The sequence below is a fragment of the Diabrotica virgifera genome, chromosome 1, assembly GCF_917563875.1.
Source record: "Diabrotica virgifera virgifera chromosome 1, PGI_DIABVI_V3a".
NCBI classification, from domain to species: domain Eukaryota; kingdom Metazoa; phylum Arthropoda; class Insecta; order Coleoptera; family Chrysomelidae; genus Diabrotica; species Diabrotica virgifera.
Window position 1 is genome coordinate 18,029,394 of NC_065443.1, and position 18,087 is coordinate 18,047,480.

Here is an 18,087-nt window from a genome sequence, read left to right on the forward strand (position 1 = left end):
ACTAATTTAGGAAATCGTTTTCGTTTATGGAAATAAAAAAATGTGGCACTATTGTAGCTTACCACTTAAAGTGGGAAATTTCGAACAGTAGAACATTATACAAATACATATCGCACCTCCGCTCAAAGATTGTCATAAGTCAAAAAAGTAAAGTATCGAGAAAACGAAGTATGAAATTTGTGCTAGAACTTTTCTGGGTTTAATTCAAAAACTAAGTAGGCCGCGTTTAGAATTAAAAAAAATTCAGTTGAGTATCTTAAAAAATGTGAACCTGTATGGACTGCAAAAGTTCAAATCTGTATTTATTTTGATATGCACATCTACTTACAAAGATGGAATTGTTAACAAATAAACGACACAAACTTTGGTATTAAACTTTTACAATTAGACGAATTATTTTTAAAATGGTATGATATTATGAAATTATGAATTAGGGTGATATTATGAAATCTAAATAAAAAATGGTCAAAAAATGGGGCCTTACATTACATTTTTTGGCGCATTTTTTTGCTAGTGCAAATTTGTCTAGATATTTTAGAGTTAGGTATAGCCTCCCCTATTGTAAAAATCACGAGCCGCCACTGGTAATCTCGAGTAATCTGTTTGCATCAAGTAAGTGCCAAAAACAAACCCTCGAAACTCTAGATGACGTACCTTAGCAGTAATCCTGGGCACCCAGGTGTTTCGGAGGTCGGTTCTGATTGCAAATTCGTGTTCAGTGACCCCCAATACCCCGAAATAAGAAAATCTGTCCCTTAATATACATGATTTTATCATGTTTATGCATTTTTCGATGCGTCTTATACACTTTAAAATGTAATAATGCATTTCCACCTATTTTTTTATTGTAGACTTTTCTCCAGACGTCATCCTAATCCTAAATACAATGCAAAAAGTTGCAAGTCTCTAGGTACCTACTATATTTAAAAATAGATTTATTCCTGTGTTTTTAGTGTTAAATGCCGTGGTCTAATAAAAACAATAGTGCGGCAGATTCGTGCAAATATTATGAGAATTGCACATTTAATGATACAAACGTATAATTTCGTCAACATATACTGCACATATAAAGGTACAAATTTAGATATGAGGCCATCTCAGATTTTGCCTTTTACAAAAATGGCGGTAATTCAAATTGGGCGACTATACATTTGTGACTAATAGCACGATATCTTTTGAATGAAAAGTCCGATCTCAACCAAATTTGCTACATAGGTTCCTTTTGTGATTTACAAGATCGATATCGTGAACTGGAAGAATCGGTTTACCAGAAGTTTTGTTTTATCTGGTTTCTTATGTTAAACTATTTTATATTATGTAAAAAATTTATTTTCAATTTTTTCAGCCTGTATATATTAATTTTTCATAATGGTAATACCACCATTGAAAAGAGCGTAAGAATATGTTTTAGGAAATATTTTGAACTTTTTAGTTATGTTAATTACCATTTAATAAATGCATAACGTATCTTCACATGTACCTATGTGTGGTAGATTCGTGCAAATATTATAAGAATTATTGTTAATTTAATGGTAGAAGCATATAATTTGGACCACATATACTACACATACAAAAGTTTAAATTTAGATATGAGGCTATCTCAGACTTTGCCTTTTACAAAAATGGTGAGCATTCAAAATGGCGGCTGTATAGATATGTGACTAATAGCACGATAACTTTTGAACGAAAAGTCCGATTTAAGCCAAATTTGGCATCAAGGTTCTTTTTTTGATGAGTAAGGTCTAGGTTTTGAACCGAAAGAATCGGTTCACCAGAAGTTGTGTTTTTACTGTTTTTTATGTAAAAATATGTTGTTCTTTTTCAATTCTTCCACCCTGTATATATAATTTTTTCAAAAAGCTAATACCGCCATTGAAAAGAGCGTAAAAATATTTTTTAAGAAAGATTTTGAACTTCTTAGTTATGTTAATTACCTTTTAATAAATGCATAACGTATCTTCACATGTATCTATGTGCGGCAGATTCATTTTGAATACCCGCCATTTTTGTTAAAGACAAAATCTGAGATGACCTCATATCTAAATTTAAATCTTTGTATGTATAGTGTATGTGGTCCAAATTATATGCTTTTAGCATTAAGTACACAATAATTCTTATATTATTTGCACGAATCTGCCGCACATAGGTTCATAGGTACATGTGAAGATACGTTATGCATTTATTAATTGGTAATTAACACAACTAAAGAGTTCAAAATATTTGCTAAAAAATATTTTTACGCTCTTTTCAAAGCCGGTATTACCTTTTTGAAAAATTAATATATACAGGGTGAAAGAATTGGTAAAAGAACAACATGTTTTTACATAAAAATTAGGAAAAACACAACTTTTGGTAAATCAATTCTTTCGGTTTAAGACCTTGGTGTTACACATCAAAAGAATAACCTATATACCAAATTTGGTTGAAATCAGTCTTTTCGCTCAAAAGTTATCGTGTTATTAGTCACATAATATGTATAGTCGCCATTTTGAATGCCCGCCATTTTTGTAAAAGGTAAAATCTGAGATGGCCTCCTATCTAAATTTGAACCTTGATGTGTGTAGTAAATGTGGTCCAAATTATATGATTCTACTATTAAATTCACAATAATTCTTAGAATATTTGCACGAATCTGCCACACATAGGTACATGTGAAGATACGTTATGCATTTATTAAATGATAATTAACATATCTAAAAAGTTCAACAAATTTTCTACAAAATATTTTTACGCTCTTTTCAATTGCGGTATTACCTTTTTGAAAAATCAATATACAGCGTGTCTACTTAAGTTGGAAACATATGGGAAACTTTTTTATTATTAATTTTACGAAAAAAAGTTATTCTTTATAAAAAGTTCTGCATCTCCCAAAACCTAAGATTCAATAATCAGATATCAAGTTTTCTCAATATTATACGAGGTATGTCAAAAAATATGAATTTCGGTCAAGGGTAAAGTACCTTTATTTTTCTCAATATCGAAAATTCTTATGATTAAAAAGTTGTTTGGGATTAAAAACTAAGATCAAGTATGCAATTACATGCTTCTAATTGAAATAAAATTTTTTTCTTAAATTTATGGATACCCAACATCGTTGTTTAGTATTACAAATATGATAACTCGTTTATTATTCATTATACGAAAAAAAGTTATTCTTCATAAAAAGCTTTGCATGGTCTAAAACCTAAGACACAACCATGATATATCAACTTTTATTAATTTTATACGAGGTGTGTCAAAAAATATGAAATTCTCTCAAGATTATAGTACCTTTATATTTCACAATATTTCAATTAGAAGAATGTAATTGCATATTGAAACATAGTTTTTAATTCTAAACAACTTTTTTAATAACGCTTTTCAATATTGTAAAAAATAAAGGTACTTTACTCTTGAGTGAAATTCATATTTTTTGACATACCTCGTATAAAATTAATAAAATGTGATATCTGATGGTTGCATCTTCGGTCTTAGGACATACAGAGCTTTTTATAAAGAATACCTTTTTTTCGTAAAAGTAATAATAAAAGAGTTATCGTATGTGTAATAAATAAAAACGAAGTTATCAATAAATTTGAGAAACATTTGGAAAATATTTTTTTCCAATTAGAAGCATGTGATTGCATATTTGATCTTAGTTTTTATTTCCAAACAACTTTTCATAATAATAATTTTCGATATTGAGAGAAATAAAGGTACTTTACTCTTGAACGAAGTTTATATTTTTTGACATACCTCGTATAATATTGACAAAATTTGATATCTAGTGATTGAATCTTAGGTTTAAGAGCATGCAGAACTTTTTATAAAGAATAACTTTTTTTCGTAAAATCAATAACAAAAAAGTTTCCCATATGTTTCCAACTTAAGTAGACACGCTGTATACGGAGGGAAAAAATTAAAAAAAACATATTTTTACATAAACAACCAGTAAAAACACACCTTTTGGTAAACCGATTCTTCTGGTTCACCACATTCGTCTTGTAAATCAAAAAAAGAACCTATATACCAAATTTGGTTAAAATCGGACTTTTCGTTCAAGAGTTATGGTACTATTAAACACATATGTATAGTCGTCATTTTGAATGTCCGCCATTTTTGTAAAAGGCAAAAGCTGAGATGGCCTCATATCTAAATTTGAACCTTTATATGTGTAGTATAGGTGGTCCAAATTATATGCTTGTATCATTAAATGTGCAATTGTTTCACATATCGGCCGCACTACAATGCCATACCTACATGTAAAATTAAAGTTGATGATCATAGTCTAGAAATATTATCATTTATTTTATATTTTATATCTACATATTTTCTGGTCAATCTAAGCTATTTTTTCTAGGTCTGATATGGATAGTGTGTATTTATTATTAAAATCTAATGTGTTGCATTTTTATTTTCAAAAGAACTAACATCTGTGAAATTCTGTGAATTATCTACCTCGACAAATCGTATAGACATCTGTTTCTGGGCGCATGCTCTCTTAAATGATATTTATATTCTGTGTCAGATACTTCTCAGCGCCCTATAATCCTGTTAAACTCGTCATAGCCTTCGCCCTTCATAGATAAAATTTTAGTTAACTGTACTGATACCTAACACTCGTGGAATACCGGTCCGACTCCGATATTAACCGAGTAGATACAATACTCAAAATCAAAATAGGTACTCGTTCTGATACGATTGGCACGAAGTAATCAGAGTAATCAAAGTAACGATTTACCTCTCTGTATAATAATCGTTATTTCGGTATTCGTAAGTAACGAGTACTTTGTAACGAATAGTTACTTTTTCAACATCGTTATCACTTACGCCACGTTGCACCACACTGCATACAAGCAGTAGGTATACACCGCCATCTTCGCTCAGCGACGATCGTTCATCGATGAACGCAATAGACGCTCCTTTTAGCTCTACTGCACACACACACACACACACACAGTGTGAATATCAATGTAGAACTCTGATGCTGCGCCCGTACAGAATTGTACACATTACGATAAACAACACATTGTTTTCTTAAGCATCTACTTCTCAATTTTCGTAGTTCAGATATCTTTTGACGGCAATATTCTTTCGCCCATTATTTCAACATTTTAAATACAACTACTTCCGAAAAGATGCAATCATACTTATTGCTAGTAACCTGTATATTAAAAAATAACGAATGAATTTTATTATTTTTAGGATGCATTTTCAGTGGAAAGAGTGACTCACTGACAACCCATGAGGAATATTGTGAATTTTCTTCAGTTTCATGCCCACTAAGGTTTGTAAGGTAAGGTGCCCAAATACCGTCCCCTTAAGCAAAATCTTACATTATGTAATTTTATTTAGAGTTAAAATAATTGAAAAAACTTATTTAAGCAAACGTATGTATGACGTTTTTTGTAAAACGTGATTTAAACAGTATTATTTCTTATTTTATTAAATTTATTGAGAACATGTTTATCCATTTTATACATAAGTTATATCGATTTACACATCCAGAATATGTAGATCATAAACAAAATTTTTGACTTTGGTTGAAGATGAACACATCTCATGATACCATTAAAGCATTCTGAACACCTTATACATTTTTCTCTTCACTTGTCTTGCCAAAAACGTTTTCCACAAATGGCACATGGTGCATCTTTAACACTAGAACTATCCTCATCATAGGCTGACACCAATAGACGTCAAAGGGGACGGATTTAGAAATTTCGTTGTATAAAACATGGCTGCTGCTCGTGACGAAACAAGTAGAACTACACGGCTGTAACAATTCAAATATCTCAAAGGGCATTCTACTATTATCAATCGCTAAATAGGTCTAAACTTACCTTGAAGAGTCAGTTTAAGTATAAACAATGGTAATAAAAAATACACTGCATGGTGCACATATTTCTATAAACACTTATGGCACTTAAGCAGGGAATCACCAACGAGTAGTGTGACCAACTAGTGCGAAAAATCCGAGATATGGTCCGAATTACGAAGTCGTGTCCCGGCGTCCCGAACAAGGCTTCCGGGCCATCCGAATTTTCAACGTTTTGGTAAAATTCTATTTTGAAATTTTGAGTACTTTATTCTTCTAAGAATTCACTTTACATTGAATTGGTGAGATGAAAAAGTCGACAATTTGTAGAGTGTAGGAAATACACCACTAAACCTGATACATACCAATAAGTACCACATCCAAAACTCATGCATTTTATATCGTAGTACTATAATTCTACGAAAACTCGAACTGTAGACTTTTTTTGGTTTCTATATTTTAATAATTATTATCGTATTCTGAAAGAAGATTCAAAAACAATAACAATTTATGTATGCACAAGTTCTACATTTAAAAAAAAGGCCCGATTTTCATTGGAAAAGTCCCGGATTTCAGGTATTTTTTTTTTCAGCTTTGTCCCGAATTCGACTTCAACGGAGTTGATCACACTACCAACGAGACACGAGTAAGAAGTTAAAATAAAAAAGAAGAGGTAGTCCTAGAGAAACTTAACAGCAATTAATTGCGGAGATATGCTTCTTTTCATGAGCATTTTTCAGTGCGTCACAAATGATAGAAAAAAAGGTAAGTCCGTGATAATATACATTTTAGTGACATGACATTTTTGGTTAAATCTGACAGTTGTCACATTTTATTTGCAATTTGGCATAAAATCAAATCAATTGTGTTTATTGCATTTATACAATGGTGTTTTCTTTAATTTGTATATTGTATAGTCTTATAAATTGTACAGATTATATTCGTAGATATATTATATAATTAGTAAATAATTTTTTTTTTCGATTATAGCGCCATCTATTGACAACTAGAATAAATGTTATAAATGTCACCGACGAAATGTAATCACTGACGTGCGTTTTTTCTGTCACATGCAATTTAATGCGTTAGAAAGGAATCGAAAAACTGTGACGCACTAAAAGATGCTCATGAGAAAAAGCATACTAGAAGAGAGGGAAAAACATGAACAGAGGAATAGAAAGGAAATTGCAAATAAATATTTGAGAAAAAGGGATTTTCTTTTTCGAGAGATAACTTTTCCAAAAATAAAAAATCTATGGATTTATAAATTATTTTATCTACTCTATCTTATATTATGTATAAGTTTTTAGTTTGTGAAAACTGTCATTATAGATCGCAGTAGGTACGTGAAGGGCTTAAAACGTGCGTGAAGTAACAATATATTTTAAATGAGATTTACTTTTTCGCACTGTTTTTTGGCAAGCTTTTTCATATAATCAAATATCCTTAACTTTCGCGTTGTCATGGTAATGACATGTGAGCAAAAAATTACAACAAAAGTTTTGACAGTTTTGTCGTTTGAAAGAAGCTTGAATTTTTAAATGTCGAAGTTTTAGTAGAATTGTATTCCAGTGACGAGGAGTTGCAGTTTTTTTATTTGTTTCATCATCATCATGGCATCCACACTCCTAGCGGAGTGATTGCCGTCCTCTTTGGGCTCTTCCGATTCGTTTGTCGCGGTGGATCAATCCGCATTAACATTTTCGTTTTACAATTGGTTGTGTGACTTGCCATCTTATACAGTTTTTCTCCATTCGTTTCTATTTTTGCTTATGGTTACCCATTCTCTGACTCCCATATTCTTAAGCTCCTCGACTATCTGGTTCTCACATCTAGTTTTGGGTCTTCCTCGTGGTCTGCTTGATACAGTTCTCCATTTGGACTTTGTTTATCGTAGATAAAATATTGTATGAAACTGTGCGTGAAGTAGGTACCTTTTGCGCACTTACGCGATGTATAGCACTCGCACCGCTCGAGCTCTGAAGATCGCTTGCGTGCGCAAAAAGCATACTTCACGAACTGTTTCATAAATAACTATTATCGTTTCTACGGCAATATAGAATATGAGCTAGTGATTGTTACACAAATTATTCTAAAAATATTTTGTGTGCTTGTCCTAGAAGTAGAATACAGGCAGTGGCAGTGGCCAGTATTACAGAATGCACAGAAGTAGACAAAAAAACTGGGGGGCAAGGGAACACAACCGGTTAATAAACAAGATAACGTGACTTTTTAACGAATATTATAGTACAAAAGTCCTGTAAAAATTGGGGGTCAGCTGCCCCCTGCCCCGGGCTAGAACCGCCACTGAATACAGGCAATTATACACTGGGTATAGTTCTTAATGTACGTTTATCCACTAATAATTTTCCAACATAATCAGCAGTCATATTGATATCAAAGAGACCGGCTTTCGAATCAAGGTTGTCAGATATATTTCCTAAAATTCCCAAGTTTATATATTCTGAAAATGTTTTCTGTACTTTAATATTCAATTGTTATTCAATGACACTGTGAGAAAGATAATATGAAAATATTCTTAAAAAACATATAAATTAGTTAACTACGTACATAAGATTTCAATGGGCCATCACTAATAAAATTGAAGCAACTTTGTATATATTATACTTTAAAGAAATTTTGGAGTATCGGCAACACTGTAGGCTGGACAAAATTAAGAAGCCCCTTTTAAATTGACGTTGCCATGTTGCTGATTTTAACGAGATATTAAGAATTTGCTTTAATGTTAAAACAAGTTTAAACATTGAAAGTATCAAATTTTAAGTAATAAAAAACCAAACTGTGATTGTCACATCCATTACTTATATTTATATTTCGTTTCAATTCAACAACAAAAGAACACTATTAGTTAGTTCTTCCCTACTCTGCCTAACGTTAAATTGGCATCGTATTTCGGCCATCGTTGATGGCAACACAGCACAGCGGAACACCTGTGTCTCTACAGACAAATTTTGTCGTTGTCCATCCAACAGTGGCGGAGTTGTAACTGGAAGGTTAGGTTATACTTTGCTACTCTATAAATAATTAATCGAATTAAAAAAACGATTTGCACGTCCAATGTGAACTCGTTTCAAAAAAGAATATACTGGAATGACTGATAATGCAATTGTTTCGAGAATTCAGGAATAAACAAAAATCGGGTAAAAGACGATCTATAAAATTATTAAATTAGGAGCTGTTGCATATCATTCCTTAAAACGAAAGTGACGAAATAAAAGATTGGGTAGGGTTGACACCGCTGCAAAGCACGTTTATCAATGTTTATAAGACAGTTTATAACTTATTAGTTTATTACAAAGAAAATAGGTAGATATTCCATATTGTGAGGACGTTGCAGTCTGAAAAAATTTATAATTCGATTTATTTGCAAATTCCTGTTCAAAAATATCCCCTTAAACAAATCTGAAGGGCGTCGATCTAATTTTTTGTGCAGAATTTGTTTAAACAAAACATCACCTTTTTTGCTCCAAAATATGATTTTTTAAATTTTTTGGTCATTCTAAACAAGACAGGTACCTTGTCATTTTTCTCAAAAGTTGATAGTTGTCGAGTTATAGGCGATCTGAAAAATGCCAATATACGCATTTTAAAGGCTTAAAAAACTCATATTTAAATTACTATTTTTGAAGTTGTCAAGAGCTTAAATTGAAGTTTAAGCATTAATTTGCAAGATTCTGAATAGTAATCGGGTCTAACTTCAATTTAGACCATTGTGCTTTAAATGTTTATTATGCGCGTCCATCCGATTTTATGTGGTATACTATTTCAAAAAACATTTTTTTTTAGATTTTGTAGGCCATTCTAAACACAAAATATTTCTTTTCATTGTTCTGAGAAGTTCATAAGAGATTTCTGAAATAAATGGTGTACGACATAAAAATCGGATAGACGCGCATAATTGACAATTAAAAAACAACGGTCTAAATTACAGTTAGACCCGATTTCTCTTCAGAATCTTGAAGATGAATGTTTAAAATTCAATTTAAGCACACGATAACGTCAAAAACTATAACTTACATATGAGTTTTCAAGCCTCGAAAATGCGTATTTTTGCATTTTTCAGATTTTAAATCGCTTACAACTCGAAAACTATTAACATCTTAGAAAATTACAAGAAACCTTTTTTGTTTAGAATGACACACAAAATAAACAAAAAAAAAAGAATGTGTGTGTACTTTGTACGCACGTAAGAAGTTATACTTCTACTACATATTATGTGATTTTTAAAACAATACCAAAAATTTAAAAAAATAAAAGAATAAAACGCACACAAACACATTGAAAAATGCCACAAAGAAAAAATGATTTCTGAACGATAATAATTGTTGGCAAAAATTTTAAATACGCATTTTCTGAAAAAAAAAATTATATAACAAATATACTTACAATCATAACATGCTTAAAAAAAATAAAAAAGTAAAACTTGCCTCGGGAATTGAACCCTTGAATTTCGTGCCGCTTTGACTCGTAATCGAAGCGTAGACTCACTCGTCCAATCTTACATTATTTATCATGTGGAAAAATACGGTAACTGAACGTTTTACTGTTTGACAATTGTTTTGAAAATTAAATTATGTAGGTTAAATTTTGTGGAAGAAAATATAAAAATATAACAAAACAGTAAGAAAACAATATATTAGATGAAGATTGGTAGAACTTTTGTTGCTAATCAAATTAAGTATGTAAATCAAAGCATTACATACCTACTAGATAAATAAATCTACGCCAAAAAATCATAATTTAAAAATAAAAATCGAACCTAATTTGGGATTTCTCTCTAAAATCCGCATTCTTGAGAAAATAAATGTATGTATTTCAACCTAATACAAATGTATAATTACAATATGATTATAATAAAAACTACTTACCAAATTAGAATGAGTTTTCCTTGTCCAAAATAGTCCAAAAGTCCAAAAATATAGGTATATGAAAACTATTTAAAAAGGCAGTATATTGTTTGTTGTTTCTTTTCACACAAATTTTAAAACGCAACAACCATAAATAATCTAACTACAGCTGTGCCACAACCGCCATATTGAATAATTTTTGACATGTCATTTGAACATCCAATCAGAACAAAGTTATAATGCGCATGCGCCCGGTCGCTAGGTTTTCCCATATAAAAATTTACCCTCTATCGCCGGTAAAGAAGTATAACTTCAAAAAATGTTTTTCAGAACAAAGCAAAATAAGAGATTTTTGAAATAGTATACGACATTAAAATCGGATGGACGCGCATAATTAACAATTAAAAAACAACGGTCTAAATCGAAGTTAGACCCGATTACTGTTCAGAATCTTCAAAATGAATATTTAAACTTTAATTTAAGCTCTTGACAACCACAAAGATAATAATTTTAATATGAGTTTTAAGCCTCCAAAATACGTATTTTCGCATTTTTCAGATATTAAATCGCCTATAACTCGAAAACTATTAACTTTTGAGAAAAATGACACCGTACCTTTCTTATTTAGAGTCACCCAAAAACCTAAAAAATATTTTTTGGAGCACAAAAGGTGATATTTTTAATTTGTTTAAAAAATTGTTTAAACAATTTATGCCCAAAAATTGAGAGATTTTCCTGAATATAATTATGCAAAAATTAATAAAAATTATATGATTTTTCTTGAAATATGCGTGTGATGAACTGATCCTTTTTCTTAATTTCCACGCCAATGGTCGGCATTGGCATCAAAGAATCTCAAAAGCCGACACTTGGCAAACTGACTTCGGAAAAAGAACGATGGCGACTTGTAGAGACACATAATACTGCGTGATTAATTTTTGACGGGTAGCTAAATCATACAGGATATAATAGTACATTATATACCGCGGGACTGAAGTAGTACATTTAATCCTGAAGGTAAAGTTTATGGCCCGACCGCAGGGAGGGCCATAATTTACCTGAAGGATTAAATGTACTTCAGTCGCAAGGTATATACGATACTTTTCGTACTTCCGGTATGATTTTATTAATTATTTCAATAATTTCAATCAGTTTTTTCTCTCTTCAACTCATTTAATAAACTGTCTTTAAAATAAGTTACCATAGTAACATTGCGTTGTGACAGTTATAATTTAGAAACATTGTCATTACTAGTGTCATTGTAAAGAAACATTGTTATTGATAATTATTGGTATCATGAGTGAAGAAGGTGTATCTGATATTGATAAAAGAGCAGCCGAAGTAGGTGAAGAATTGTTACCACCGAAATCTAGAAAACTATACGAGCAGCAGTACGATGCTTTTAAAAAGTGGTGCCGCTTAAAAAATGTGAGACAACCTACTGAAAATGCGCTGTTAGTCTACTTCGATGATAAATCAAAAGCGGTTTGTGCCTCAACTCTCTGGGCACATTACTCAATGCTGAAATCGGTTATTAACATTAGAGAAGATATTGATATAAGTAAATTTCCAAAATTATTAGCTTTTTTGAAGAGAAGAAATGAGGGATTTAAGCCAAAGAAGTCAAGAATTCTCACGTCTGAGCAGGTAGATCAGTTCTTACGGGAGGCTCCGGATGATAAATATTTAATGCTTAAGGTAAATTTGGAAATTTGTTTATATTCAGAAATTTTAAGAAATCAATTTTTTTGTAGGTTGCACTTATTTTGGGCGTTGCGGGAGCTTGTCGTGGAAAAGAGTTGGTTGATTTAGAAATCGACGATGTGAGAGATTTGGGCGATTCCTTCCTAATTGCGATTAGAAACACCAAAAATAAAATTGACCGAAATTTTGTGATCAAAAATTCAGAAAACAGTGCCATCAGTTTTGTGGCGATATTTCGGAAATATGTGGCATTGCGAAAGACAGGGACAACTCATTCAAAATTTTTTGTTCAATACATCAACAAAGAATGTACTACGCGAGTAGTAGGAAAAAACATGTTTGGTACAATTCCACGGCAAATAGCAGCTTTCTTGAAATTAGAAAATGCGACGTCTTATACGGGACATTGTTTTAGACGCACATCTGCGTCTTTGTTAGCTGATTCGGGAGCAACAATAGACGTGCTGAAGAGACATGGAGGATGGAAATCCTCCAACGTGGCCGAGGGATATATTGAATCGTCTATTAAAAATAAACAAAAAATTTCAGATAAAATATTTGGTCAAGTCGCCGATTCGTCCACTATAGTTATGCCACAGTCCTCATTCTCGCTTCCTGTTTCCGCAGGATCTTCGAAACAAACACCAGTTCAATATGAAAAGGACCTATCTGTTACTCGTCAGTTACCTGCTGCATTAACCCAGGAAAGACTGGTCAATATGACGAACTGTCACAATATTAATTTGAATATTAACGTTAATTACCATTCTAATTAATTATATTTTTCAATAAAATATCCCTTAAATTCGTTTGTTTGTGATTTAATCGTTCCGGGAGTTTCGTCAATATTTAATCCCGGAGGGATTAAATGTGACACTTTAGTACCTGTCACAAGGGAGTGAAGTTGTCACTTTAGGCCCGGAAGTACGAAAAACATATTATTCACTCATCAGATACTTCAACTTTTTTTTGGCCCTAATAATGAAAATATTTATTTATGTGCAGTCTCCCAATCGGAGGTTGGATATCATCATCACTATAATAGGGTGAGGCAGATAACTGTCCTATTAGAAATATATCGAGGACTAAAAGCAACAGAATTATTAAAATTGAAGTGAAGGGGTTTTAAATAGTGATCTATTTAATGAAAATATTTTCACTATTTGCTACTTCCGGTCATACCGGAAGTTTTAATATTTTTATATTCTCCTCGGTGTCGTCTTTTTAAAATATGAGGTTTTGTAATATTATACAGGGTAGTTTAAAAGGTAATTAAGTTTTTTTCTAAATTTCGTAGCAACATTCACACCCTGTAGAGTTGTAGCAGTTTGACAACAAAAACTGTTTATGTTTAAATGGTTTTACTATAGTCTACTATTGTTAAGAATTGTTAGTATAGCTAATTTTTTCATTTTAGTGTACAAGGTTGGTCGAAACTCGGAAAGAGTATTCTCTGAGTTTTCTTAAATGGAACACCCTATATTTTAGTATTGTAATGAAATGATATTTTATGATACCTTTTTATTTCTTAAGCATTCCCTATACCTAACTTCTTTTATTTGTGCTTAATTGTTAATTGTGAAAACAATCTTAATTACGTAGTTATTTTGATAGTTCAACCATTACTGCTAATTTTAAAGATAAGTCTAGATTAACATGTATTCATTTCCGAAAAATTATTGGCAACTGAATATTTTCACGACCAACCTAATAAAATTTCACGTATTTTTTGTTACAATTAATATTTGGCTGGAATCACCCATAACTCAAAATTGAAAGCAGTTAGATATAGAGAATGCTTAAGAAATAAAAAAGTACCATAAAATATTATTCCCTTACAATGCTAATACTAAAATACAGGGTGTGTTCCATTTAAGAAAACTCAGAAAATACTCATTCCGAGTTTCGACCAACCCTGTATATTAAAATTAAAAAATTAGCTATACGAACAATTAATAACAATAATAGTCTATCGGCTAATATTCCATAGCTTTTTATTACAAGCAAATCTTCAATCTGGGGCGGCTTGCTGAAAACACACAATCGCAATCGGGTGCATGGCTATAGGATCATTTTTGAAAAGTCTCTTACGCACAGCGCACAGGGATCACTTAACGTATGGGATCGATCGAATTTTTTTAAAAACAATGAATAAAATTTAGTCTGTATTATCTCACAGATATTTTTTTTTATTTCACAGAAATGAATATCATCTACTCTGATTAAATTAAATATTTAAAAAAAAATCTATAATGTGTCCATAAATGTGTGGGTCGGCACTGCCGACCCTGACCAGCCGCCACTGATTGCAGAGAATTTTTACCAACTCATTTCTTGCTATTTCTGTCCTAACCCTTGCTTTTCTGTTGCTTGTTTGTTTATAATGTTCTGAAATCCAGGTTCTCAGGTATTTGTATTTCTCAACCCTTCCTTTTTTTTTATTATTATCGTATATTTTTTTAGTCTATTTTAGTTTATTATACATATTCAGTTTTAGCCCATATTTTTCTAAAGATAAGAACAATATTAAATTAAAATTTTAGTCTTTGCAGAAGTCACTGGAAGCAAAAGGAGTTCTGCGAAATTTGTGAAATTTACAATTTTGTGGCATTCTTGTTTGAGTCACAGTAATAAATTGGAAGACATACGGTTTGTTGTCCAGTACTAAAAATAAAATTTTATACTTTTTTTTCTTCTCTTCACCTCGCTCTACAACCCGAGTGGGTCTTGACTGGACAGATCGCTTTTTAAAATCAACTTTTTCGCCTATTTTTCTTTGTCTCTCTTAATTTGTTCTATTTATTTGCTTTTTTGAGTTCTTTCTTTGACTGCATATTCTTTTCGTTCAACTCTCTCATACAATTCAAAGTCTCTTTGCTCTCTGCACAGGTTTTTTATTTTGCCATATCATCTTACTTTGACAGAATTTTATGCATCATATACATAATATACAACATGTCGTCATTTTGGTTACCGCTCTTATTTACTGATCTCCTCACAGCCTTGCCTTTTCCAAATAATTCCTCCTCTTTATACTCATATCTGCTTCTCTTTTTCCAATTCTCTTGTACTCTTATACTAGACATACTCTCAATATAACGTTTGTTATAATAAAATCTAACTTTTGTATATTTTTTTCTATTATTATTACATTAATACACCTTTTTCTATTTTCGGGTATTAATTAACGTTCTCTCACATGTAGCGCGCAAAAAGTCAAAATCCGGATCAACTTTTCGGACACCTTGACCTTTATCCCAGCTTTACAAGGCACTGCACTTTACCACATCAAACACTATTCCTAATCATTTAATTGTGGAAAACTAAAACTCACTTTTTGCCAACCAATTAAAATAACATAAATTATTTATTAGGTTTCATTTCTAAAATTTATAATTCTCTAGATAAGATTTAAAAAAATTAAAATTAAACTTTTGTTTACTAGATACAGGAGCTGCAATTGGAAAGGAATGCGATCTGAAATAATAGGCCATTGCAAAACCAATCATCCGGGTAAAATAGTGTTTCAAAAGGAGATAACCCGAACAGTCACAACTTTTTACCCAGTTGCAGACAGACGCAAAATCCACTATCAGTATCACTACATACTACTGTACATACACGACACTCTGTTCCGTTGCTATTGGGACGTAAATGCAGAAAGCGGCTTAATGAGGTTTGCTGTGTACTCTTTGGATAAACCATCGTTCGACAAGACATTCTTATTTAAGATTGGAATATTTTTAAAAAACACAGGAAAAGAAGTAGTTTCTTTGCTAGGACCCTGTTACCCACTGAAGAATGATAACAACAAATTCATCGGAAACATGTATTTGACGACAAATTTTGATATGATTAAAGATCTTTGTGACACTAGCGGTACTCTTCGCTATTCGATAGAAATTATTGATAGAAAACTTGTTCTACCACAAATTATTGACATCGAAAATAAAACTGAAAATGAAATTGAAAATAAAATTAAAAGTTAAATTGAAATACAGTAATCAGTTATTTGTTATCAGTAATCAGTTATCATTAAAATTATTTGCATGTTTGATATTTTAACACTTAAATTTAGTTTTTATTAATTGGTTATTTTTAGTTTCTAAGATGTGTTCATTTCTTTGCTAATTGCAGTTCCATGGCCATGGAGAGAAATGTTTTTAACCAATTAGCCTAGATATTGGTTATTATCAATTAAAACAAACTTGCAAGGGTTATAACCTAATTTTTTTTTTCGCTGAATATATTTAGGGACATAGTTTAGTTGTGTTGTTTACAATAAGTTTTAGTAATATACAGGGTGGCTGAACTTCGCATTCTAAGATACCAAACGAAAGGTTACAACGTAATCATTTCCTGTTTCCTTAATTAGTTCAAGACAAAAGTCAGAAAATATTTGTGAAATATTCAAATGCGTGTTGAAAAGCTGCTGAAATTGTTTATCAAATTACATACTTACATTACATTACAAACATTTAAAACATTTAGTAAATTTTCTAACAGCATCGTGTCATCTGTGAAATGCTGCATTATACATTAAGAAGTTTTAAAAACTTGATGGTATCACTGTGTATTATACAGCACCTACACATATTACAAAATACTGGTTTAACTTTGATAAGACTGCGAGGCATAATTTGGCACCCTTTTTAGATATAACTTTTTGAAAGAATAAACGTTAGATTATTAGTTTTGATGTTTCTCAATAAATATTCGCTCCACCAACCTAGAAGAACTCAGAATAACAGAGTCAGCACCAATTACATAATTATCAAAGAAATTACTAACGAAGTCCATAAACTATCTGCTGTTATACATTATACTCCTTCATTTTTCTTTAAAACGTCTTCCTGTAGAAATTTCACAAACATTTTTACCATAAGGTTACCTAAATACTCATACAAATATGTACCTTTATTTTTCCAGAATATTGGGAACGGCTATAAAATGTCTTTCTTGTGGACCAACCTCTGGAACCTTAGGCCTTTGATTAACTATTTACTGTAAATGGATACTGCCCATACTGTTGTTTGTGCAAAATATTTTTAATATTTTATATTTAACATAAATTTGCGCCTTCAAAAATAGTTTTCAATAACTTTTAATGAAAGAAAACAAGATGAATTTACCAGTTGACGAATTTCAATAAGAAATTACATAAGATTACATAATTACAATTACATAATGCAGATTATATAATGCCAACTGTAAAAATGGAGTTGATCTACATTGATATGTGGCAGTATTCATTTGGAGTTTGTAAAAATGCTGAAAAAGTTCGATTTTTGTAATTTTCTTAAGTTGAGGATCATTATTATAACGTACTCCGATTTAGTCTAGAAAGCCACTGCGCATCCGCTAGGAAAAATATTCTGATTCGGATTTTTTGCACAATCTTACTCTAAAAGGACTACTTTTAACAAATTTGCATGTTGCCAGGACCAAAAGGTGGTCAAAAATTTTTTAAACGTTTTTTTTTTGTTTTTTTCCTAAAATTATTTTTTTGGCATAGAAAAAAGTTTTTTTTAGGTTTTTTGGATCATTCCAAACCGAAAAGGTCTTTAGTGACTTTTCTCTAAAAATGATAGTTTTTGACATATAAGCGATTAAAAATTGAAAAATTGCGAAATCGGCCATTTTTAACCCTCAAAAACTATGTGAAAAACTGAAAATTTAAATGTTGCCGAGGTAGGTAGTTCTTTAAACATCGATTGA

General features: G+C 31.3%; 1 protein-coding gene across 3 annotated transcripts in view; it reads left to right on the plus strand.

Moving 5' to 3' along the window:
* LOC126887513 (E3 ubiquitin-protein ligase sina-like) overlaps positions 1 to 17,802 on the plus strand; it is a 78,544-nt gene extending 60,742 nt beyond the window's left edge. For 2 of the 3 annotated variants that reach the window (XM_050655142.1, XM_050655147.1), the window contains 2 exons: positions 5,185 to 5,275; positions 15,815 to 17,802. In XM_050655142.1, the coding sequence (XP_050511099.1) occupies positions 5,185 to 5,275; positions 15,815 to 16,358 (635 nt within the window). In that variant the 3' untranslated portion in view covers positions 16,359 to 17,802. The remainder of the gene's footprint in view (positions 1 to 5,184; positions 5,276 to 15,814) is intronic. The other variant, XM_050655154.1, reaches the window with a different exon arrangement.
* Positions 17,803 to 18,087: the final 285 nt, after the last annotated feature.